Source organism: Rhinolophus sinicus, chromosome 7 (assembly GCF_057876585.1).
Source record: "Rhinolophus sinicus isolate RSI-liver-muscle chromosome 7, RSI-T2T, whole genome shotgun sequence".
In the NCBI taxonomy this organism is placed as follows: Eukaryota; Metazoa; Chordata; class Mammalia; order Chiroptera; family Rhinolophidae; genus Rhinolophus; species Rhinolophus sinicus.
The window spans coordinates 43742756-43768337 of record NC_142507.1 but is presented as its reverse complement, the minus strand read 5'-3'; the positions used below and the strand labels follow the sequence as shown (position 1 = coordinate 43768337).

At 40.6% G+C, this 25582-nt stretch overlaps 1 protein-coding gene across 1 annotated transcript; it reads right to left on the bottom strand.

The window, feature by feature from the left end:
• Window positions 1-1650: 1650 nt before the first annotated feature.
• Window positions 1651-22949, bottom strand: CD53 (CD53 molecule). The gene is made up of 8 exons (XM_019730460.3): window positions 22825-22949; window positions 13147-13226; window positions 11953-12141; window positions 10397-10471; window positions 9735-9830; window positions 4435-4515; window positions 3293-3376; window positions 1651-2483 (listed from the first exon to the last, which is right to left on the bottom strand). The coding sequence occupies exons 2-8, from the start codon at window positions 13207-13209 to the stop codon at window positions 2412-2414; spliced, it is 660 nt and encodes a 219-aa protein (XP_019586019.2). The 5' UTR covers window positions 13210-13226; window positions 22825-22949; the 3' UTR covers window positions 1651-2411.
• Window positions 22950-25582: the final 2633 nt, after the last annotated feature.

The window sequence follows — 25582 nt, the reverse complement described above, 5'->3', positions numbered from 1 at the left end:
GGAGGTACACATGAGACATTTTATCAATATTTAAATGGGAAGATATGTAAAGCTCTCAGCATGCTGCCTCATACTTGGGAAGACCTCAATAGTTAGTAAACTTTGTAATTGTTAGGGAAACCTTCCTTAGAGAAAGGAGAGGGTAGGAATTGTCCAGAGAAAAGAGGAACAGTGGATGAGTGGGAAAAATTGATTTGCATTGATAAAGCCAAGAGCAACTAAATAAACTTTAATGTAACTAAAACATAGACTAAGAGTGAGAATGGCAAGAGGTGAGGCTGGAGAACTAAGAGTGGGACATATCATGTAGGACATGGTAGACTTAATAAGGAACTTGGATTTTACCCTAAGAGAAACATAGTTATTGAAGGGTTTCAAGCAGGGAAGTATCTTGATTATATTTAAGTCTTACAAATATTATTTTGACTGCTGGAAGGAGAATAGTTTAGATGGGGCCAATAGTGGCTACTAGGCGACAAGAGATGGGCTATTGAAGGAATACGGGCAAGAAATAAAATAAGGATAATGGATGGATTTGGTATTTTGTAAGTGAATCCTTAAAATTTCATGACTGACTGGATGTTGGGAGTGAAAGAGAGGTTAGAGTTAAGGACAAGCCCAGGTTTCTGGCTGGGACAACTGGGTCGGTGGTGTTATCACTCACTAATACAGGGAACAAAGAAGAACAAACTTGAAAGGTACGATAAGTTTCATTTTGTACATGTTGCATGTGAGATACTTCTGATACTTGTGATACTCACGAGAATGTCTCCTCTGCAACTTCTTTGCCTCAGGAAAGTGCAAAAGGTGTAGGTTTTCCTATACGCTACTACTAAAGTGACCAATTTTCCTTAAAGGGAAGTAGGAGATGCTACACAACACTTTGAGAATAGAAACCAATTCTTTCATACCTTTCTCTGACTTCTCTGCCTTTGGCTCTGTATTAGGTGTGCTCTGATCTTTTGATTTACAAAATGTGGTTATCATACAAACAATTTAATTTAGCTTATTGACAATTTGATTGAGCTTTTCCTGACCCAACAAACATGGCATTGTTGGCCACCTCTAAGATAGCCCCCAATGATCTCCACCCCATAGCATCCATACCATTGTTTAATCTCTTCCCCTTGAGTGTGGGTTTAACTTTCAACTTAATTCTAAGGGACAGAATATGGCAGAAATGATGTGATGGCATTTGTGAATGATACTATCAAAGGACTATGGCTTGTTTGGGGTGCTGTATTTCATGCTCTGTCTTGAATGTCTTGCTATGGTGAAAGCCAGCTGCCATGTCATAAGGCAGCTTTGTGCAAAGGTACATGTAGCAAGAACTGATGCCTACCAAGAGCCATAGGAAAAAGCTTGAAAGTGGATCCTCTTCCAGTTGAGCCTCGAGATGGTTGCAGCCCTAGCTGATGTCTCGATTGTAGTTATGTGAGACATCATGAACCAGAATCACCCAGCTAAGCTGTTCCCAGACTCACGACCAACAAAAACTGTGAGATAATACAGATTTGTTGTTCTCAGCCACTAAGCTTTGGGGTAATTTGTTATGCAGCAATAGATAACAAATATCCCTGACTTGCGGGCAAGGCAATCAGTCTGAGTTATGTAAAGCATATTTGAGATATAAGAATGGGAATGTCGTGATTGAGATCACGTGCTATTTTATTTACTAAAGAGTTAAAATAGTACATTAACAAACCTTTATGTGATAGAGAAAGAACACCAGACCTCTTCTGAATGTGATTATCACCTTCAGAGACACGAGTCCTGCTGAGTTACTCCATAGTTATGTAAATCACAGGCTAAGAGATTGGTAAAGTCAGGATATGAATAAATGGATCATTTCTTCTGGAAAGACTTATAATGACTCAATAATGGCCTTTAATAAAGTAGTTGAAATGAAACCTCACTCTTTGGAGAAAGAGTAGCCGTCATTTCTGTAGCCAAGGCAGCCTATCTAAAGGAAACTCAGGGTGGTGACAATGATCTAGTAAGTCTAGCTCCAGAGCGTCCTTCCCATTGTCTATTGCTGACTTTGGAGAATTACCTGGGCATGATTTAGAGACGAGAGTCTTGAAAATTCAAGTCCTGGGCCCATCCTTTGATCTTGAGCCATTAATGCCACAGGGTCTCTTGGCCTCTCGTGTCTGGAAAATGCTCAGGTATTAGTGTCACCATTTTGAGTGACACAGCTGCCACTGTGAATGATTGTCTTGATTTCTGAGGTGGGAAGGGCCTGGCCAACACCCTCTTCTCTGGTTGTATAAGACAGGGACCAAAACAAGGAAGAGACGAGAATTGAACAAAGATGTCAGTCTAGGAGATGATGATTTTGGGCTTCATGCTATAAGTGGTTTTGGATTTCCAGTGATGAAACAAGTCTTTCCGGCAAAGGCAGTAGCAGGTCACAGCCCTAGGGATTGGCTGGTTTTGTCAATCTGGCAATTCAGAGTCAGTGCAAAGGACATCCCCAACACCTGAGGAAAGAGTGGAGAAAATATGAGGTCTTTGTAGGAAGAGCCATCTCTCCCACAACCCCTGGGATCAGCCCCAAAGTAAAAGAAAGTATCTATTATACTGAGACTACCCTTCCTGTCATCAATTCCAATTCCTTCTCAGGTGTCCTCTCCTTTAGTTTCAGAATGGCAGTGGGTAGGTAAGTGGGGGGTCAAGATGGCAAGAGAGTGGAGTATAAAGTGTTGGGACATCTTTTGTCTCCTTAAGAAGTCCTTAAGAAGGCTTAAGAAGCTCTGCTGCTGGTATAATCACGTTCTGAACAAGTCAGCGCTTCATGCAAGGAGTCAACTCTATTCATGCCCTAGGCCTTCTTGGTTTCCAAGCAGAGAAACATTGTTTCCCTCTGAGCTCTTTGATTAAGTCTTAACTAATCTGTGATATACCCAAAAGACTTGGCTATAAAAATAGTAGAAATATCACACAATAAAGAATACAAAACTACCCCCAATTAATTCCTGACTTAAACTGAGCAGAGACACACCACAAGGACATTGAGTATAGTTTTCATCACCAACTCTTGCTTAATCTACAAGGCCAATTTTTAAAGTAGACTGTTTTGTTCACCACAAGCTTTTGTCTTAGGAATAAGTTGACCAGATAGATCTTACAGCATATGTTCTCTATGCTTTAAATTGGTAATAACATGGTTTGCTACTTGACTGGGGAGCTCATATTTATTGAGCACATACTACATACCTGGTACTGTTCTGAAACTTTAGATGACCTAACTCATTTGATCCTCAACATAGTCCTGTGGTTCAGCTCTTACCTGGATCACACATACACAGATAGTGATGATGCCAATATACAGGAAATTGGACTCAAACCACACTGTGGCTTTTTCATAGCATCCCTAGAAAAAATTACAAGTACAAATTATATCGCTGTATTATTCAACTTTACCAAGAGGTTTATTTGGGAAGATAGTTTGTATTCTGCCTTATGCCAAGAGACTTAGGCCAGGTGTTACATTTTTATTTTCTTTACATGAATAAAGAAACAGGCATAAAGGTGAGAATATTAAACTAGACTTTTCTGGTGTTCTTATCATTACAGTAACACCTAAAGAAGTCTTAGATCCTCACACACTGAGTTCATCTAGCTCCCAAAAGGTATGTCAGCAACAGGTGTCCTTATGTTCTTTGAAAATGTGCTGCTGACTTGGTATTAACAAATGGGAATACAGCCTATGCAATGCTAGGATTGGTTGCATTTCAGCTTCTGCTTCAAAAGCCAGTAAGTCTGTCATGGCCCTACCAAGCTCCAGGGCAGTTGCTTGCTGGTCGGTGTCCCAGCCTTTCTTCACAGACCTAAAAAATTCCAGAGATTTCTAAACAACCCTAAGGGTGGGTAACATGGGATAATAGAACCGTAGGGACTTGGTCGAGTTGAAAGATGATTTTGGCTTCTTCTCTGGGTCTACTCTAGAGATCCAAATTAAGTAGGCAGGATGCTTCAGTAGTTCCAACTTTCTCTCTCCCAGCTCTTTACTTATGACTCATTTCACTGACTGGAGGCTGCCATCTCCAAAGAAGGAGAGCAGAGAAACGGGTAGAGGAAGAAGCTTTTCTAACCTCAACCTTACAAATTTCACTTTCAGCCATAAGGAGACCCACTTCTTGCTCAAGAAAAATCTAGACATAATCCTCTGTCTCTATCACATGCCTTCCCCTTCTATTATAACCGTTTAGGGCAGCAAGATTCTTAATCACATCTCTAGTTGAAATTAGCTTGTGCCTTTTTTGTTTTTCCTGATTTGTCTGGTTACTTGGGTTGTCTCCCTGGTGTCTATTTTGTTCGAGGTTCCCTGTTTCTGCTTGGGAGGACTAGGTCCTGTGTGACTGGATTTTCTAAGATAATTAAAAGTTTAATCAAAGAGGCCAACAAACAAAAAATTGTCCAAAAAATTACCTTAACTTGTGGATCTGAAGGGCAAGATGCTGGTATGACAGAGGTCCAATCTCTTGTGCCATTTATACCACAGCATTGCAGCTGAAAGCCAAACACCCCAAAAATATAATTGTTAGAAGTCAGCAGAAAGAAAACTCTGGGCCTCGGAGAAAAGATGGGCCCTTCACACTTCATTCTATAGCAGAAATCCAGAATTGGCCTGACTACTATAGCTCCTTTGAACAAAGTGTTTTCAAATCCATTATTTCATTTCATTCATATAGACTCCTTGAAGTACAGAGGGTATGTTTAGTTTATTCACACTTTACAGGTTGAAGATTAGATACACAGAGGACTTTATCATGAAGGGATTAGTCTGACCATAGGCAGACCCACCAACCAGTCTTAAGATCCCAGAAAGTAGGACAATCAGACATCATGTGCTTGCTTACATGATGTAATAGGATATATCAGCTATGCTAGTCTCACTAGAAAGAAAACCTCCATCAGGCTTCCAGATTCACAAATAAGGGAGATAAAGATTCTCTGACACTGAAATATCTTGAGGAAGAAACTAGCCAGATCCAGAAAGTGGGGATTTTACAGAACAAACAACCTCATTCATTCCCACAAATCAATAGCATGAACAAAGAGGAATACTTTTATAAATTAAAAGAGATTTAGAGAGACATATCATCCAAATGTAACATGTGGACCTTGTTTGGACCTTGACCTGAAGAAACCAATTAAAACTAATTTTTTAGGTAGTTAGAAATATTTGATTGTAGATCATTTATTAGTGATATTAAGGAATTGTTATAAAATTTTAGGTGTATTACAAACAAGTTATTTTACATGAAGTCTAAACAACACACTTCTAAATAACACATGGTCAAAGAAGAACAAATGTCAGGAAAAATTTTAAAATATTTTTTAAGTATATGGAAATGAAAATACAATGCATAAAAATCTGTGGAATTTAATAAGCAAAAGCAGTGCTTAGAGAAAAATGTATCTCATTGAATGCGAATATTAGAAAAGAAGAAAGATCTACAATCAGTAATCTAAGTGTCCACCTTAGGAAACTAAAAAAAGAAGAGCAAATTAAATTCAAAGTAAGAAGAAAATAAATAGGAATTAGAGCAGAAATCTATGAAATTGGAAACAAGAAATCAATAGGGAAAATCAACAAAACCAAAAGGTGGTTCTTTGGAATGATTGATAAAATCAATAAGGTTCTAGCCAGGCTAAGTAAGAAAAAAAAGAGAAGACACAAATCACTAATATCAGAATAAAAGAGGGGTACAGATCCCATTGAAATTAAAATAATAATGAAGAAATACTATGAAAAACTCTATGCCTACAAATTTGATAACCTACATGAAACAGACCAATTCCTTGAAAAATACAATCTACCAAACCTCATACAAAAAGAAATAGATGATTTGAATAGGCCTATATCCACTAAAGAAATAGAATCATAATATATAACCTTCCAAAACAGAAAGAACTAGGCCCATATGGGTTCATTGGTAAATTCCACCAAACATTTAAGGAAGAAATTACACCAATTCTCTATAACTCTTTCAGAGTATAGAAGCAGAGGGACTACTTCCTAACTCATTCTTTGAGGCTAGCATTACCCTAATACCAAAATCAGACAAAGACATAAGAAAAAACAAAACTAAACTAGATATCAGTGTCTTTCATGGACATAGGTACAAAAATACTCAACAAAATATTAGCAAATTGAATAAAAAAGCATGAAGAGAATTATACACCATGACTAAATGGGATTTATACCAGGTATGTAAGACTGGTTCAACATTTAAAAATGAATAAACACTAGAGATCTACTGTACAAAATGGTACCTATAGTCAACAATAATGCGTTGTTAAGAATTGTTAAGAAGATAGATCTAATGTTAAATGTTCTCATCACAATAAAATTGAACCAAGACATGTTCAACATTGGAAAATCAATTAATGCAAGTTGTTGCATCAAAAGACTAAAAAAGAAAAATTACACAATCATATGAATAGATGCAGAAAAAGGATTTGCTGAATCCAAACCCCATTCATAATTTTTTTAAATCCTCAAAAGGTTGGAATGCTAGGGAACCTGCTTAACTTGATACAAAAATAATCTACAAAAAGCCCTGCAGTTAGCATCATACTTAATGGTGAGAGCTTGAAACTTTCTCACTAAAATCAGGTACAAGGCACTCCTTTTTAACATCGTATTGGAAGTTCTTGTTAATGCAGTAAGGCAAGAAAAAGAAATAAAAGATATAAAATTCAAGAAGAAAGACATAAAACTGTTTTTGTTTGCAGATGATATGATCATCTATGAAACAAATGTAAAATAATCAACATAAAACATCTAGTACTAACTAGTGATTATAGTCAGGTTGTAGGATATAAGGTTAATATGTAAAAGTCAATTGCTTTCCTATATGCCAACAATGAATATGAAATTTAAAACACAGTATTATTTATATTAGCACCCTCCCCCCCCCCCCGAAAATAAAATACTTGGGTATAAATCTAACAAAGTATACATAGATCTATATGAGGAAAACTACAAAGCTCTGATAAACAAAATAAAAAAAGAACTAAGTAAATGGAGAGATGTTCCATGTTCATGGATAGGAAGACCCAATGTTGTTGGGATGTCAGTTCTTCACAACTGGATCTATAGATTCAATGCAGTCCTAATCAAAATTCCAGCAAGTTATTGTGTGGATATCAACCAACTGATTCTAAAATTTATATAGAGAAGCAAAGGATCCAGAACAACAAACACAATATTGAAGGACAAGAACAAAGCTGGAGAACTGATGCTACCCAACTTTAAGACTCACTATAAAACTACAGTAATCAAGACAGTATGGTACTGGCAAAAGAATAGACAAGTAGATCAATGGAATAGAATATAAAGCTCAGAAATAGGCTCGCATACATAGAGTCAACTGATTTTTGACAACGGAGCAAAGGTAATAAATTGGTTGAAGATAGTCTCTTCAACCAGTGGTGCTGGAACAAGTAGACATCCACATGCAAAAAAATGAATCTAGACAGAAACTTTACACTCTTCACAAAAATGAACTTAAAATGGATCATAGACCTACATGTAAAACACAAACCTATAAAACTTCTAGAAGATAATATAAGAAAAAATCTAGATGGCCTGGTTATGGAGATACCTTTTTAGAAACAACACCATAGGCATAATCCATGGGGGAAAAAAAGATAATCTGGATTTCATTAAAATTAAAAACTTCTCCTCTGCAAAAGACAATATCAAGAGAATTAGAAAAGAAGCCACGGCCTGGGAGAAAATATTACCATAAGACATATTTGAAAGAGGACTGTTGCCCGAAATATATAAAGCCCTCTGAAAACTCCACTGGAAAACAAACAAACTGATTATAAAATGAGACAAAGACCTTAACGGACACCAAAAAAGACAGATAGATGGCAAGTAAGCATATAAAAAGATTTTCATCATATATCATCAGGGAATTGCAAATTAAAAAAACAATGAGATATCATGGCACACCTATTAGAACGGACAAAACCTGGAACCCTGATACTAAATGCTGGTGAAGATGGGGAACAATGGGAACTCTCATTCATTGCTGGAGGGAATGCAAAATGGTACAGACACTTTGCAAGACAGTTTGGAAGTTTCTTACGAAACCAAACCTACTTCTTACCATAGGATCCAGCAACCATACGCCTTGGTAATTATCCACAGAAGTTGGAAACTTATGCCCACACACACAAAGAACTGCTCATGGATGTTTATGGCAGCCTTATTCATAATTTCCAAAACTTGGAAGCAACCAAGATGTCATTAAGTAGGGGAATGGATAAACTGTATTATATCCAGGTAATGGAATATTATTCAGTGCTAAAAAGAACTGAGCTACTCAGCCATGAAAAGACATGGAAGAAACTTAAATACATATTAGTAAGTGAAAGAAGCCAATTTGAAAATGTAACCTACTGTATGATTCCAACTCTATGACATTCTGGAAAAGGCAAAACTATGGAGCCAAAGAAAGATCAACAGTTTCCCCATATGGGAGTCGGAGGAGAGATGAACAGGCAGAACATAGAGGATTTTAGGGTAGTGAAACTATTCTGGGTGATATTATAATGACGGTTGTGTTTCATTACACATTTGTCCAAACACATAGAGTGTACAACCCCAAGAGAGAACCCTACTGTGAACTATGGACTTTGGGTGATAGGTTCATCCTTGGTTAAAAAAAAAGTATCATTCTGGTGAGTAATATTGACCATAGGCAAGACTGCGTATGTGTGGGACCAGAGGGTACTCGTATGTGGGAAATCTCTGTACCTCTCTCTCCGTTCTGCTGTAAACCTAAAACTGCTCTAAAAAATAAATGCTTTTTTTAAAAAAGTTATTATCTTTATATTTAACAGGTGAAATGATATAATATTTAGTATTTGCTTTAATATAGCCTAGCAAAAAAGCATAGGGGATTAGTTGAAATGACATTGGCAAAATGTTAACTGTTGAAGCTGGGTGATAGGTACTCAGAAATTCATTTTGCTATCATTCTCTTTCCTTTTGTATTTGTCTGAAAACTCTATAATCCATAGGGTTTTAAACTGAATTAAAAAATCAAGAATTGCGGATTCAGAGTAGTGAAGTGACTTTCCCAAGGCCACCCAATCCTGGTCTCTGGGCGCTAATTCCTGTGGTGTTTCCTCTACTCCACACTAAGCAGACGTGGCAGGGCCACAGGAAGCGCCATGTGATCAAAGTGACATTGTCTGAGACGCAGACCCTGCCAGTGCCAGGCTGCATCCCTGACCCTTCTTTATCTCCCAACACACCAAGGCAGGAATGCAGAGTTAATCTATGTTTGTGGGTGTGGAGGGCGTCTAAGAACTGGGATGCTGGTGAGCTAGGTGACAAGCAAGATTTGGGTGACTCAGGAATTCAAAAGAGATTTCTTTGTCTGATACAGTTTCTGTTTCTAGGAAAAATGTGGAAACTACACAAACTAATCTTGTGTGACATGTGTGGGTCTTCCTTGCATCTTAGTAGGGCTTGAACAATAAGCCTATTGGAGTTGGTGAAGGATGCAAGAGAATATAGACAACTATGTACCAATCAGACTGACTCCTGTCCCTCCTGCTTGTGAAGCCAAGCATATTCTGGAACTCATAGGCTGTGGACCTTAGATTCTGACTTTCGAGAAAGGAAGTCCCCTCTAGCCCCTGAGACTGAGGTTGGAAAATTAGGTCAGGGTTGAGCTGAGGAAGATTCCATCGGTACTCACAAATCTCTGGATGGAGTCCCACGCCGCCCTGGTGCTATTGTCCGAGTGATATCGCTGGATACTGTCCGTCAGGCCATCAGCCACAGACTTCCTCAGCTGGGAAGGGCACGTTCCAGCAAAGGAGACATTGTAAAAAGGAGGTGAGTTCAAGGAACAAGGACTTTCTAGTGCAGGGTAGTGGTTCCGTTTGCTCTTCCCTTCCAAATGATCTCAGAGCTACAGAAGGGAAGGGAGGGGTTCTGGACATCTTTTTTATTTTATAAGAAGTGCTAAGGGTGAAAAGGCATTGAAGGAAGAAGCACAAAATGGTCTCTTCTGCTTCCAGAACTCTGATTTTACAAAGGAGAAAAGGGGACAATCAAAGAACGGGCTTTCTTAGGCACTGAAACCTATTTTATATCGCTAAACACATGGAGACAAGTAAGTAGGAGAAAGAGAAGCTTGTTTTGACTGTTCTTGTACTCATCTTTCAAAACCCACTCAAATGCAATATCCTTCATGAAATAGTTTTCTCTCCCAAACGATAATAAATCTCTCTTTCCTTCAACCTTCCACTTTGCTTCTCCCTCTGATTATAGGGTTTACTTTGTGTCAACTTCTTCTCCACTGCCCACTCCCCATCGCCAGCCATGCAACAGTGAGCTGCGTTCTTTATAACTTACCTTATGTTCATACGCGAAGAGCAGGATGGCCAAGGTCACCTCAGCAAGGAGAATAATCAGCAACAGGACAAAGAACTGGGGCAAAGCAGAAACATGCTCACCCCACTGAGCCCCGTTCTCCCCCTATTCCCACTGCATCCTGGGAGCATCCAGTCATGTGTTTGCACGGGTGTGGTAGGTTCTTATTCCTGCCTGCTTGGGCCGTCACCAGCTTTCTTTTGTTCTGGGAGAGGAATAGGTATTCTTTCCCTACAACTAGACTCCAAGACGGTAGCGGGCGGATCAGCTGTCTTCTAACTGTGTTCTTTCCTTCCCAAGTGCCTATTGAGCTCTACGTGCATAACGCATATTCGATACCATTTGTTGAATCAATGAAACAATTTTGGCATCAGCCTATCAAAACAGTGGAGCAAAAGACCAGGAAACTAAACCATGAATCCTCAGAGTTTGGGGCCTGGTCCTTTCTGCAAGAACAGGGCTATTTTGGGGTGGGGACAGGTGATGGTGGGAGTTGAGAGGAGCCCTGTACAGATGGGGAAAAGAGACGCTCTAATCATGGTTCTAATTCATATTTATCTCCATCTCTAGTTGCTTACTCCCTTTATTGTTAACAGACACAACAGAAAACACATTTTCACTTATTTCCGTTCCTTCACGTTTTTACCCCGACATGAATTTTGACTACTTAAAACCTTTTCCCCATGTCTATTATCTTCCATCTTTTGCCATTAGTCTGGGAACTCTCTGAGAACAGGGACTTTCTTATTCTATCTCTTGGCTCCAGTTTAAGAGTTGACCCATAAGGGAAAGAAGATTAACCCAATGACTTAAGAACCAAGGTGATAGAGCACCCACACTTACGGGTGGAGTGGCACTGTTATACCAAGCTCTGTCTTGTGTACACTGGAGAAATAAGTAGCTCTTTTTTCATAGAGATTACAGGCAAAATTGAAGCCTAAAGGTGCTCCTCGGAACAGTTACCTGACAGGGAACAACTGAAAAGCTCTCACATCTCATATTAGACCTCAATGGCTGTAGCCTGGGCCCCTGCCTGTACTGGGTCACTCACACTATGGCATATCTCATGCAGATATGAAATAGGGAAGCATCCTCTGCCATATCAGGAGGATTGCAGTATTCAGGAGAACCTAGAGAACTAGAGAACTAGTTGTTCCATTAGTTGGTGACTCTGAGTCAGATCCTGAAAATATATACTAATGGGAGGAGGATTTACGTAGATGGATGACACTTGATTTCAACCAGACTTGAAAAAGAAACGAAATGCTATGAATGGAAGTTGCAATGACAAAGGTTGTTGTTAATGGTGTAAAATGGATTCCAAAAAGGATAGCAATGCCCTCTCCCACCTATCTCTGGGACCTCAGTGAGAAACAAAATACTATTGGTCTAGATAGACTTGGTTGAGCTGAGATGCCAGTTTTAAGTTTCTATGATTTCCCCTTACCCATAGGTGAGCTGCCAAGAAACATCTTGCCTGGGGTTTAAGGCATCATGTCCCCCCACTTACGGTACCACATCAACTGTGAGAGACTCACCGACATAAGCAGGCACTTGTTCTCCTTGATGGAGCCCATGCAGCCCAGAAAAGCAACCACCATGATAATGGAGCCCACGATGACAAGCACATTGCCCAGCGTGAGGGAGGGGAGGCTATGGAAGAGCACCCCAACATTGTTGTGGATCAGGAGATATATCCCAAAGCCCAAAATGCAGCAGCCACAGAACTGAAAAGAAGAATCGCACAATATTCTACAGTCAAACATGGTTCTCGAGTATCTCCTTACATTCTCATGTAATTGAGATTAGAATCACCTTTTTCCATTGGCTCTATCAAGACTGATGAATAACCTCTTTACCCAGTTTTCCCCATGCACCTAGAAAACAGGTGACCCTAACATCTTCCTGTGATGTCTCACTCATGCCGCATCCTACCTATGTCAGATACCAGGGGAAGCTCACGCCTGTGAGTAACACAGTATCTTCATGCTTCCGATTCTCTACTCCTTGTTCCCTCAGCTGTTTACATATGGTCTTCCATTACACGTGGAAAGCACAACCGTGTAGAGGGGAGGCCGTGTTTGAGGAGTTCATCTTGCTGGGTAGAAAATTAGAGGAGCCAACTTTTAAGAACATTCTCCTACTGTGTTTCCCCGAAAATAAGATCAGGTCTCGTATTGAATTTTTCTCCAAAAGATGCATTAGGGCTTATGTTCAGGGGAATGCCATCCTGAAAAATCATGCTAGGGCTTATTTTCCAGTTAGGTCGTATTTTCGGGGAAACATGGTAGAAACAAATACTATCCCATCTTATATCTGTAATTCAATTGCTAAACCTCCCCAGAAAAGGTGACTTGCCTTTTAATCAGCTATTCTTCCAACAGGCCCAGGAGGGAAGAAAAAAGCTAGAAAGAGGTACTCAGTACACAGAATGTGGATATTCTCATCCATAGATGTCAGCAGTGAGCGGTAATCGCCTAAAGCCCCCAGAGAGAGAAACAGCATCCCCATAAAGAACCGCCCTGGTTACCTTTCAATTCTGCAAGCTTACACTGTGGCAAGATGGGAAGAGGGGAGGAAAGTATTTTCCCTTCTTCTTAGGCTGGGTATACTGCACATGACCCAGGCACACCTAAACTGCACTTCACACAATTCTCTTCAGCAGAGGAGAGAGAACTAGAGTGTAGCTGAGAGGTGGTGAGCTCAGCCATGCTCAGAAGAAACGCACTTACCCAAAAGAGCAAGTTGAAGAAAAACAGGACATACTTCAGCAATTTCAAGCTACTCATGCCCATGCTGGGATAGTCTTGCACTAAAACGTGTAAGGAAAAACAGGAAGTAAGTTACCTGACTCTGCAAGGTGGCTCCAAAAATCAGAGGGCACACATATTCAGCATTCAAGGATCTCCAGCCTTACCTTGGGTTTGAGCTATGACTTTTCTCTGGAAAGTTTCCCCAAACTCCCTGCTCTCTTAGTCTCTGAACTGAGGTATCAATAGACTCATCTTGGACACTCAGTTTTGCTCCAATTCAACAAACCAAGGATGCTTAACATGGAATGAAATGCTCTAGAAGTAAGCAATAGAGCCATTCTTGGAGGAGGGTGAGTCACAGTGACACACACGGGGCCAGTGCTCAAAGACTAGTGACTGGGCACTTACTCAAGATGGCAGCACTGGGGGCAGGGATAGGCTGTGGAGAAGGCCAGTGGCTGAATCAGCCATTTCCTTAGATGCCCTGAGATGAACAAGCATATTACTAGTGGTCTGTGAACCTCGCTACATGAAGGTGGTGGGAACATATTTATGCCTCCTTTATTCTTTTACTGAAGAGACATTTATGGTGTTTTTTGTTCTCAGATGCTGTGGGAGATGCAATCATGACTAAGCAGTAGCTATCCTCCAGAGACGTTAATCTTATAGCAGAGATAAAACTGACCAACAAATATCCAATGGAGAAATGAAAAGAGAGCTTGAATTTTTAAAAAAACATAATGTTTTTCTTGGTGAGGACATCAATATGCAAAATCTGGTCATCAATTCCCGAGATCCAGATGCACAATTTTGAATTTTCTCTCAGAAGTAATGGGGTGCTCTAGAGTGACTCATATTTTAAAACTACACATGAGGCTAATATACAGAACACAATGTCAATTTCTTTTTTTTTTCTCCCATTAGAACTATGCATTTTACTGGTGCATAGATTGCTTGTACAATCCATCGTACCCTCTTTGCTGTGTCAGGGTACCCAGAAATCAGATGGTCTTGAGAGACGATTCATCAGGCCGCAGATAAGCCTCAGGAGCCACTTCTGTTCCACAATAGAGCAATCTCTGTTGAAAAGACTAAATACTTATATCTGTTTCATACTGTTTTCCTCTTCCTTTATTTTGTCCTCTTTTCCTCCCTTTCTTGTCTTGACACTCAGAATTATTCCTAATTCTTCATCATAACTTTAACCAAGTTAAAGTTAGATTTTAAGTGTGTCCCAAGACCCCAAGTGGATGCCTGAAACTGTGGATAGTACCTAACCCTACGTGTACTATGTTTTTTTCTTTATATACATATATCTGTGATAAAGTTTAACTTGAAATTGGGTGCAGTAAGAGACTGACAGTAATAAGTAATCATAAAATAGAATATCATAACAATACACTATAATAAAAGTTATGTGAAAGTGGTCTCTTTCAGAACGTCTTACTGTACTGCACTCGCCCTTCTTGTGGTTATGGGAGCTGATACAATGCCTACGTGATAAGCTGAAGGGAGATGAATGACGTCGGCACAGACAGAGTGTTAGGCTACTGGATGGGTCACTATGATACTGGGACAGTGGATCTGATAACCAAGATGGGTATTAAGTGGCTAACAAGCAGGTAGCATATACAGTGTGGAGCCACTGGACAGAGGAATGATTCAGTGGGGACAGGGCAGGACGTCCCAGGTGGGACAGAGCAGGACGGTGCAGTTTAAAACTTACTAATTGTTTGTTTCTGGAATTTTCCATTTAATATTTCCAGACCATGGCTGACCATGGGTAACTAAAACCATGGAAAGTGAAATCAAGGATAAGAGGGGACTACTGTAGTTGAGAGATGAAAAACAAATGATGATTTACTACACAGGCTTTGAGGTCAAACTTAAAGTCTTAAACTCTCACAAATGCCACTAAACAGCTATATGAGGTTTGGAAACCTACTTAGCATTTCTAGTTACAATTTATTCCTATGTAAAATGGGGTAATACTTACACCTGAGAGGGTGGATGTGAACGTTTAATGATCTTACCACAGAAATTGACATATGGCCAATACTCAACAAATGGAACCCATGATTATTTAGTCTTAAAGGACCACTCTTGTTTCTCAAGAGTGGATGATATATTTGAGTGTCTCCCAGGCCTCTCAATATTGACCAAGTCTCTCGTAGACTGAGATGCATCTATGGAGAAATAATCTGATTCATTTTATCCAGAATTTTAAAATTAATTTAACCCTTAGGATGTCACATTTACCACTCTCCATCTCAAAATTCTTGAGAATTCTTACTGTATCCTTTTGCACAGTAATAAAAGATGGATATGTCAAGTCCCAAAGAATAGTACCAAATACCATGGGAATTCAAAAATTTTCAGCTGTATTAATGATGTAATTGACATTCAAATGAGTGTATTCCTTTAAGCAGCTAAACATTGACATTACTTCACAGACAGAAAGAAGAACCTCTTCTTTCACCATCCCTGATATTTTCAGTTACTCAGGTTCACACTAAATTAAAGGAGAAAAACTGCCCATTTGGTAAATAGTGTCACTACTTTTACCGCACACAATGATGGCCCCAGTTTCCATATATTCCCCCCTTCCCTTTATTCATTGTGACTGAACAGTTATTGAGTGCCTACCCTGTCACCCCTTCCAACTCCACTGCCTGGAAGAACTGACATGCCTCCACTGTCAAAGTCTGCAACTCCTAGCCCCATGACTCATGGCTCTGTGAGGAAACTCCCTGACGTCAGCTTCTAGGAAACCTCTGTGACCCAACTGCAGTTAGCGGTGGCCACCTCCCACAGCCCAACAGGAGGCCAAGGATTAAGGTTACACTTTAGTTTTCTCCAAGCAAAAAGTTTGAGAAGGTAAACCGTCTTGTGGATTTCTAGTTCAATCCCTCTCTTTTCTTTCACCCATACTTGCATGGCCATCCAATCTGGTCTTGAATTGAATTAAGTTTAAGTTCAAAACTAGATCTGTTTGATTCCATCTGTTGGCTGACGTGAGTGGCCGGTAGCCAGCGTGAGTGGCCGGCAGCTGGCGAGAGCTGCCGTGAGCTGCTGTGAGCGGCCGACCAACGACTGGCGACCGACTGCCTCAGCCGGGGGAGGGCAAGGCTCATAACACCAGCATGGGCCAGGGAGCTGTGTGCTACACAACTAGACTGAGAAACAACGGCTTGAACCGGAGTTGGGGAGGGGGAGGAGGCAGAAAAAAAGGCGGAGGAGGGAAAAAGAAGTGGCTAAGGTTGGACAGAAGCTTCAAGAAACTATCAATTCTTGATCTCCAGCTTTATCTGATCCAATCCTAGAGACCAATCTGGAGCCACAGCAAGATAGCTTTGGTGTTACACAGACTTTTTTATTTATGAGATACTAATAAGTGTTCCTCAAACAAAAACAAATGAAACAATAGGGAGTGAGAGGAATTTGTGATCAAATAATTTTGGAAGTAAATGGGATTAAATAAAAACAAGCCACAATAAAACAATAAACAGTTTTTTTTAATGAATGACCTCTGCTGAGAAACTTGTTATATGCTAATATACACTGTGGGTCACTAAGAAAAGTCTACTTATATAACTACAAACCCATTCTTATATTGAAGATTCCTTATTAATGGCTCAGAGAACATAGTGTTCCATGGCACACAGCTTGATAAACACTAGTAATGGAGTCAAACAGATCTAGTTTTTAATTCTGGCAGCGCTACCTGCCAGCAGCATGACCTTAGGCTACTCACTGAACCTCTCTAACTTTCACAATTTCCGCATCTTTAAAATGGTGACATCAATATCGGTTAAAAAAAAATTAAGGGTTGCACTGGCCCAGTGGCTTAGGTGGTTAGAGCTCCGTGCTCCTAACTCCGAAGGCTGCCGGTTCGATTCCCACATGGGCCGGTGGGCTCTCAACCACAAGGTTGCCAGTTCGATTCCTCGAGTCCTGCAAGGGATGGTGGGCTGCGCCCCCTGCAACTAAGATTGAACACGGCACCTTGAGCTGAGCTGTCGCTGAGCTCCCGGATGGCTCAGTTGGTTGGTGCACGTCCTCTCAACCACAAGGTTGCCAGTTCGACGCCCGCAAAGGATGGTGGGCTGCACCCCCTGCAACTAGCAACGGCAACTGGACCTTGAGCTGAGCTACGCCCTCCACAACTAAGATTGAAAGGACAACAACTTGACTTGGGTAGAGCTGATGAGTCGTGGGAAAAACACACTACTGTTCCCCAACAAAAAAAGTCCTGGAAGTACACACTGTTCCCCAATAAAGTCCTGTTCCCCTTCCCCCCCAAAAAAAGAAACCTTAAAAAAAAGAAAGTTTTTTCTAAACAGGAAAAAAAATGTGTTCTCTATGAGGGCCCCCAAATTAAGGCTCTCTTGCCAAAATAAATTTAGATCAATGATATAGTTCACTGAACCCTGAAAAAAATACCGAGTTCTTCATAAACATATTTTATTTATAATCCTCAGGTCAGCTCTGCAACTTTGGTGTCAATAGCCCCACTTTGCAAACAGGAAGTCCAAGGCTCAGACAGCCTAGATAATTGGTACGAGATCACCCCACTAATGATCAGCAGAGACAAGGGGCGGGCCAAGGTGTTTCAGCCTCCAGAGCCCACTCTCCTTTCACTGCTCCTCAATTCACTCGCTACAAAATGATGAGCCTCCAGGAGGACTCCCTTCATCTTTCGGTTTGCACCCCTGTGAGCAGTGGCTGAGGAGGGAGGGCGGGTTAGGCATGTATGTCTCTTCCAGGGAATAATAGGCAATTGTAGGGGGAGAGGTGATACGAAAAACAAAACAAAACCAACAACTTTTAGGCATTCGTTGCCTCTCATCTCTCCATCACTTTGGCAACGGAATATGTCTGACATCTTATTCCTCCCTGATACTGTGGTCTGGTGAAATTTTTTTTCCCTTCAAGGCTGCTCTCAGGGGAGAGGAGTTGGTGATTCGTAGAAAAGAGAAAGAAGGAAGAAGCAAAGATGAGAGAAAAAAATGAAGAAAGACAAATCCAGATGATCTTGGAGGCTCATTTTCTACCATTTGGAAGTTTAGCAAGAGAATAGCTCAACAAAAAAAAAATCACAGATGCTACTAGCAAATGAGCTGAGACAAGGACCTTTATAACAAGACCAGTCTAAATCAGGAACAGTTACCTAAAACAGTTACCAATAATGCGGAGTCAGTAGACTAGAGCTTCTCTGTCCTTACTCTTAAAACGTGTAAAACTTTGCCGTGAAGTGTTCCTGTCTGAGAAGCCTATCCCTCATGCATGCAAGCACAGCCCAGTATGGACAAGGCTCTCTGTGGGATAACGGAAGCCACTTCTGTGGTTCGCCTATAAAAAGTTTGAATAACCAGAATCTAGTCATGAGGAAACATCAGACAAACCCAAAAAGAACATTCTGGAAAATAACTAGCCTGGAGGCTTCAAGAATATCAATGTCATAAGATACAAAGAAGGACTATTTCAGATAAAAGCAGACTAAAGAGACATGACAGTCAAAAGCAATGTATGATCAGAGACTTCCTTTTGGTATCAAGAATAATGGGGCAATTGGTAGACTCTGAATAAAATCTATGAATCGTCAGTACTACTGTACCAGTGTTCATTTTCAGATTTTGATCATTGTAAAGTGGTTATGGAAGAGCATGTTTTTGTTTGTAGAAAATACACACTAAAGCACAGAGTGGGAAAGGCTATCATGTCAGCAATTACCCTCAAATAAGAAAGCCAGGGAAGAATAAAGAAAATCTGGTAAAATGTTAATATTTGGGAAATCTGGGTGAAGGCAGTTCAGAAATTCTTGGTACTATTTCACAACTTTTCTATAAGTCTGAATTTTTGTAAAAATAGAAATTTTTAAAAAGACTTTAATATGAGTAATTGATTTAAAGGATTCTGATTTCAAAATCATTACAACTTAAGTCCCTGATAGTATAAATACTGAGAATCTACCATAGCTATTTTCAGAAGAACAAATCTCTGGATAATTCTTAAATGCTTCTATTTGCTCCTATATAGAGTGAATATTAAATCATGAGTTCAAATTTACTTGGACAAATTTTAAAATATGTGAGGTGTCAAAATCATTTCTCACCCCTATTCCTCAACTAGTTCTCTTGAAATATAAAATGTCAACCAAAATTTTGACAAATTAAATGTATATTAAATATATGATTTGCTAGCTTATTGATTTCAGATCAACTGGATTTATAATTAAGTTGTATTTTTATTTCACTTAAGTTAAAATGCCCTGGAAATGTCTTTTTTTTTTCTTTTCTGGAATGTGATACTCCTTTTAATTAAAAGTTGACGGAAATTTCTTGATGTGAACAAGAAACAAAGTCTAATGATGCCTATTTAATAAGAAGTCTATAAAAAAAAAGGGAGTATAGTGTGTGGATGAAACAGAAAATCATAGAGAATCGGGAAATAGTCTAAAAAACAAGTTTAGTAATTTTAGGACTTTGGACAAGTCACCTTATCTGGAAAATAAGTAGATTGGAATGTTACAATAATAGCTAATACAGAGGGTGCCAAAAAAATGTACACACATTTTAAGAAAGGAAAAAGACTATTAATATATATCGATAACAAAAGATGAATACAAGTCACGTGTGACTTCTGCAATTACAAGAGGTGCTCAAAGTGGTTCCCATCAGCATCCAGACACTTCTGATTATGGCGAACGGCTGTTTGAGCAACATTGACCAAAGTGTTAACATCTCTTAAAAATGTGTATGCGTGTTTGTTTTTGGCACCCCCAGTGTATCCTGGGCTGTCACTATGAGTTGGGCACTTTATTTGAATGTGAATAATCTCCAAGTTTCCTTTAAGTAACAACATTCTAAGACTTGGAATATAACACTTCTAGTTTAAATAATTATACAAATGTATCCTTGTGGCATCTTTTCTTTCCAACAATTCTTGGCCAGTACATATGATGTATAGAAGCTACGGCTACTACCATGTGCTGGTGAGATGGGGATGAAGGGCTTGCCTCTGGATCCCAACACAGACCCATGGTCTCCACTCTGAGTGACCATCCATTGGCTTTGGAAATGCATTCTCTTCTTCTTTCCCAAAGCCTACCTACAGACAGCCTTCCCAAACTGAGTCCCCAACCCCCAGATGCCATCCTCTCCTCCCGTGCCCCAGCAACCACCTGGAGGCCCGCTGTGCACAGTTGTCTGGTTTCTCTGTGTTACTTTCACTCCATCACTCTGCATCTGTGGTGGCAGCTGGGTCCTGGAGTACCCTGAGGGCAAGTGCCCAATCTCTAGGCCCAGGGTGATCTGCATACATCAGATTCTCACTTGGTACAGGAAGTGCTGTACCACAGGGCTGACTAATGTAGGAACACAAACCAAACCACCATAACTAAATCAACACAGCATTTCCTGGAACAGAAGCTGAGGGAAAAAGAATGGCTGTAACCTCACAAAAAGCTCCACCTTTCACTCTAGCACTGGAAAATCTAGGCTAAGGAGGAAAATATCTGCCTCTTCACCCTCATTTCAGGTCATAGTCCATCAATTCTGTCCTGTGGATATCTCAGGTATAGCCCCATCCAGGGCGAGGCCACCTGCCTGGTTAAGGATCTTGCCTTCCACTTTCAGGTGCTGGGATTCTAGAACCAAGGAAGAGAAATGGATCTCTACTTCCTGTGGCTCTGCAGTCATGGCTTGTCACGTTCCAGTCTTGCTTACTCTCATTTCTAACATACCTGGGGGTTCACAGGTTTTAAGTTTGCATATACTGTGCCCTGTCTTGAATGCCATTATGTCCAGTCTCCACAGCAAACTCATACTCCTTTGAAAATGGAGCCAAGCAGTCCCCCCTTCTCCCAGGGAGTCTTTGGCACATTCCTAAACTCCCCCTACATTTTGTGCACACACTCCCTCGATTAGAGAAAAGATCACATTTTGTTATATTTCTGTGTAGTATTTGTGTCTGTCCCCCATGCTGGACTCCACAATCACTTCACATTTAATAACCACATCTGTTATCTTTGTGTCTCCAAGCACTTAGCACAATATCTAGCCACTGGTATGTTGCAAGATTGGAGTAAGGAAGAGGAAAAGGCCTCAGCTCCGAGTCTGAAGCCTTCTGAGTAGGCAGAGGTCAACCTGAGGACATAAGAAACTGAAGACCAACAGAGTTTGACCTCTCCAGTTTGTGTCTCCTGTCGAGTACCAAAGGGGAAATCCCTTAGGTAGTAATTGTGAAGGCCTATGTTTTGAATTGTTCCCTGTGGGTATAAAGGTGCCCAATCCTTTCATTTAAAGGCTAAATATTCTTAACCAGCCCACACAGGAAACATCACAGGAAACCATGTTTTAGCTCAGTCTCTGCTCCAACTAAACTGCAATTTCAAAACAGTGTACATTCTGCTAGAGATTGAGAAAGCAAAATTTCTTTGTTTAGCCAGCAGCTAAGATTCTGCTTTTGTTCAACTTTCTTCCAAAGCAGCTGTGTACATATCTAATATCTCTTTTCTCCTATGGGAGTTCCTTATGGGCAGGCCTATTTGCTGGACTACTGTCCTCCTAGCTTGCCACCACCGGTCCCCACCATCATCTTCCAAAGCCCAGTGCCTGGACCCAGAGGATACTCAACAGTTGATTGTTAAATGACTTTGTTGAAAAGTCTGGTCTTTATTTGTAAATTCAAGCCTCAGTAGCCCGAGGTGTTTTGGCCTTTCCACCCCTCCTTGTTGGTGGGTGGTTGTGATCCTAGGGAACTTTCCTGTCCCCTCCAGGAGAGATACTTGCAGGTCCTGGAAGGAGAAAGCTCTGAGTTAGAGTCCTTCTGGTGACCTGACCTAGCAATGGTGGTGGTCACAGAAAGCCAGGACCAAATGTGGCTATGACTTTCTGAGTCTATGACACCTCAATCACTAGTTATAGGGCATGAATTAGAAATATTGCAATATCAAGTTTCATTGATTGGTGCATGTTATATTTATTAACATGCTTTGCACACCGAGGGTAAATGTATTTGGGGGAACTCTGATGATCACAACGCACTTCCTGTCATTTGAAAACAGCCATTCTAATCATCTCTTAGAGGCGTCTAAATTTCGCCTCTTGAAACATAGGTACTGACCACGCCGTCTGTTCCTGGCTGAGCTGGGTGTTGTGATTTGCAGCAGTCCTCGTATTTAGTGGGAGTCACTAAGTTTACTTTTGAAATTTTCTCAAATGAAGTAGACCTACATCTCCCAGCTGCATTTCTAAATGGCTCTGGCTGTTGGTTCTCTCCTTACTTGAAAATCACAAGACCAATCTTCTAAAGACCAAACCATGTAGGAAATCTCCCCAACGTCATCTCACACAGGCAGCTCCAGGCATCGTAAATGGCCACACACAGAAATTCAAGTTTGGAAGCAATTTAAGGATAGGAATGTCCTGACCCAAAGAGATATCGGAAAATGGGAACGTGCTTAATTCTGGCCTGATTGCCTTTAGAGGGTTACTAGGATCTTGCTGATTCTTTTACTTCCTGCATAATATTTGTGAAACAGAAGCAGGAGATTTTAGAGTCACTAGCGAGGTATATGGAGACCCCTAAGAAGATACCCTCTCCCACATGGTTCATCTCTGCTCTCAAACCAGATTAAAATGTCACCAATCTTACCTTTTGCAGGCACTTTTCCTCAGTCCTTTAGACTTGATGATTGTCCTTTAGGTGGCTGCGACAAAGCTGTTACAACGGAAGTCCGGAGCTATTTGTGTAAAAGGAGAAGTGAAGGAGGAATAAATGTGAACATACTGCGACAACAGGAAGTCCATATGTGGAGAGGGAGGAAGTGAGCCTGGGCCCGCCCTTTTAAGCTTCAGAGATGCAATCCTTCCCCTGTGGCTTTTTAGAAGCTCGTTCCCATGACCCACCCAAACGGGTTTCTATGAAACACAGGAAAACTCAAAGACCAAGTTGGTTCAGATACTGATCTGTGAGTACGGTGAGTTCTTGGATGATTTGGGCATCAATTTTCCTCTAGAAAAGGACAGTGCTTTTCAATCAAGGTGGCACCTCAGAATTACCTGCGAGTCTGTTCAAGAATGAATTTGTTTGGCCCCACCGCCAGAATTCCTTATTCAAGTAGATTGAGACTAGAGTGCAATCCAAGAATTAAAATTTTAAAAAGTTTTCTAGGACTGAGACTTAGGAATGTCTGTTAAGCGAGTCCACCTTCTTCCCACCTTTCCTCCAACTGCCTTGCAGAAATCTCTAGTCTCCAGTTGGATTGGGCCACCATTTTCAGACTATTGTGTCTCAGGAGCTGGACTGTCCTTACGTAAGGCAATTGTTGAAGGCAACCCCCAAGGCACAATCCAAGGGACACTGGTAGAAATGATTTGGTTAATAGAAGGACCCCCAGATTTAGAGCCCAAAGATCTGGGTTTCAATCCCAGCTTTATCTCTGCCAGCTGTGAGATACCAAGCAAATCTCAACCCCTCAGCTGCAGTTTATTAATAGTAATGTAAATATAATATAAATGGAGGCACTTTGAAAGGGAGTTGGCGCTGCCATCCCAAGGAACTGCCTTGTGCTTTTACGACTCAAACCTTCGGAATGTTAAAGCTGGGAAAAATAACCTTTGGCCTGGGCCTAAAACAGCACTGTATTCCAAACAATTGTTTGCACAGATAACAAGAAAGCAGAAAGTATGACGAACAGACTAAAAATTAAAGACATTCTTTATAATTAGCATCACTGTGTTAGCTTCTCTGCACCCGTAGAAATTGCTTTCTTAGCTTATTAACACCCATGAAGATTCCTTCCTTCTAGTCATGTAATTGTTCCCCTTCCCTTTCTCACAAATACCTCTTGCCTTCACATCCTAACCAGAACACTTTTTGAGCTTCTGCCTGGATCAGTAATTCTTGAATAGCTATTCTCTTGGATCTCAAATAAATGCTTTTTGCCTCTCACTTTGGCCCTTTATTTTCAGGTCAACAGTAGCATCTAATTATAATCCTACTAGCGTGTTTCCCCGAAAATAAGACCTATCCTGAAAATAAGCCCCACTTAAGATCGTCAGCCAGATGGATGCATTTAGTACGTTGTGACGATGTTCTAGAAGATGACATGAGTGTATTTGAATACATCTAGATTGTTGTACATGAAAAAATAAGACATCCCCTGAAAATATGCCCTAATGCGTCTTTTGGAGCAAAACTTAATGTAAGACCCAGTCTTATTTTCGGGGAAATACGGTAGATAGTTAATGTTATATCCCCATTTCCTGGTGAAAAAACAAGAGGCTCAAAGAGATTAGATAACTTGTCCAAGAATATACAACTAAGAAATGACAGAGCTGGGACTCAAAGTCAAAGTCACAGAGACTGCTGTATGACCAGATTTTGAAAAATGTGTTTCCAGTTTTCACTCTATTGTATCCACTGGGATTTTCTTAGACTGAAAGAATCAAGGGACTAGATAATAACCCTAATGTATTCCTAGTCAGCTGTGAACTTGGGACCAATCACTGAGCCACATTGCTTTCATCTGATAAATGAGGAGATGGCTACTTTCCCTGGTGCTTGACTTAGAAGCATGCACCTGGGAAACTTGGCTCTTTCTGTTTTCCTTCACCCTGAGACACTCAGATTCTGGAATAACCTCTGACCAGGGCAGGCTCATGGGAAAGCTGACTGAAACAAAGATGGAAATGTTCTTCACTGCAGAACTTGTCAGTGCTTGATATTTTCTTAATATTCTTTAAATATGCAGATTTTCCCAAACTTATTTGGTCATAGAAGAATGTGTGTATGTGTGTGGTTTTCCCCAAGGAACAATTTTTCAGTGTGACTCTACCTTAGGAAATGCTGTTATAAACTCTACTCTCCTCCGCTGGCAACAGCCTGAGGAATCACTGTCCCTCCCTTGGGGCTGCTGTCACACTGACAGAACCCTGAAGTGGAGTTGATGAGGAACAACTTCTTGCTTGACTCACATTTTCTGTCATCTCCTTCCTCCCGACGGGGTTGATGGCTATCTCTGTACCAAAGATGCACAAATCTGTATGTGCACATCGGTCTCGCATTCGTGCTCCACACGGGCACCCGAAGTCCAGTGTCCAAAATTCACCTTAGCAAACTCAGCATCCTCCCGCTCAGGCCTGCTCTCCACCCTTCAGCACCACCTCAGGGAAAGGCCTGAATAACTTCCCTGTTGCCCACGTCATAAACCAGGAGGTTTCTTAGGCTACTCTCTCTCCCACACCACCACGTATTAGTCTTAAAAACGGATTCAAGAAGACAATTTAGGCGATACAAACACATTTTATTTAACCCTTCGTAAAGTGGACAGTCTCCATTTGGAAATTACAAAACAGGAAGAAGGTAGGAAGATTTTATATGGTTTAGGAACAAGGAAGAGAAAAATAGT

Bases quoted from the DNA above. Each gene is read 5' to 3' on its own strand.
- CD53 (XM_019730460.3), bottom strand. From the start codon at position 13,209: ATGGGCATGAGTAGCTTGAAATTGCTGAAGTATGTCCTGTTTTTCTTC. The intron at 12,142-13,146 runs GTAAGTGCGTTT...TCTTCTTTTCAG, and splicing joins TCTTCAACTTGCTCTTTTGG to TTCTGTGGCTGCTGCATTTT. The intron at 9,831-10,396 runs GTAAGTTATAAA...TGCCCTTCCCAG, and splicing joins TCTTCGCGTATGAACATAAG to CTGAGGAAGTCTGTGGCTGA.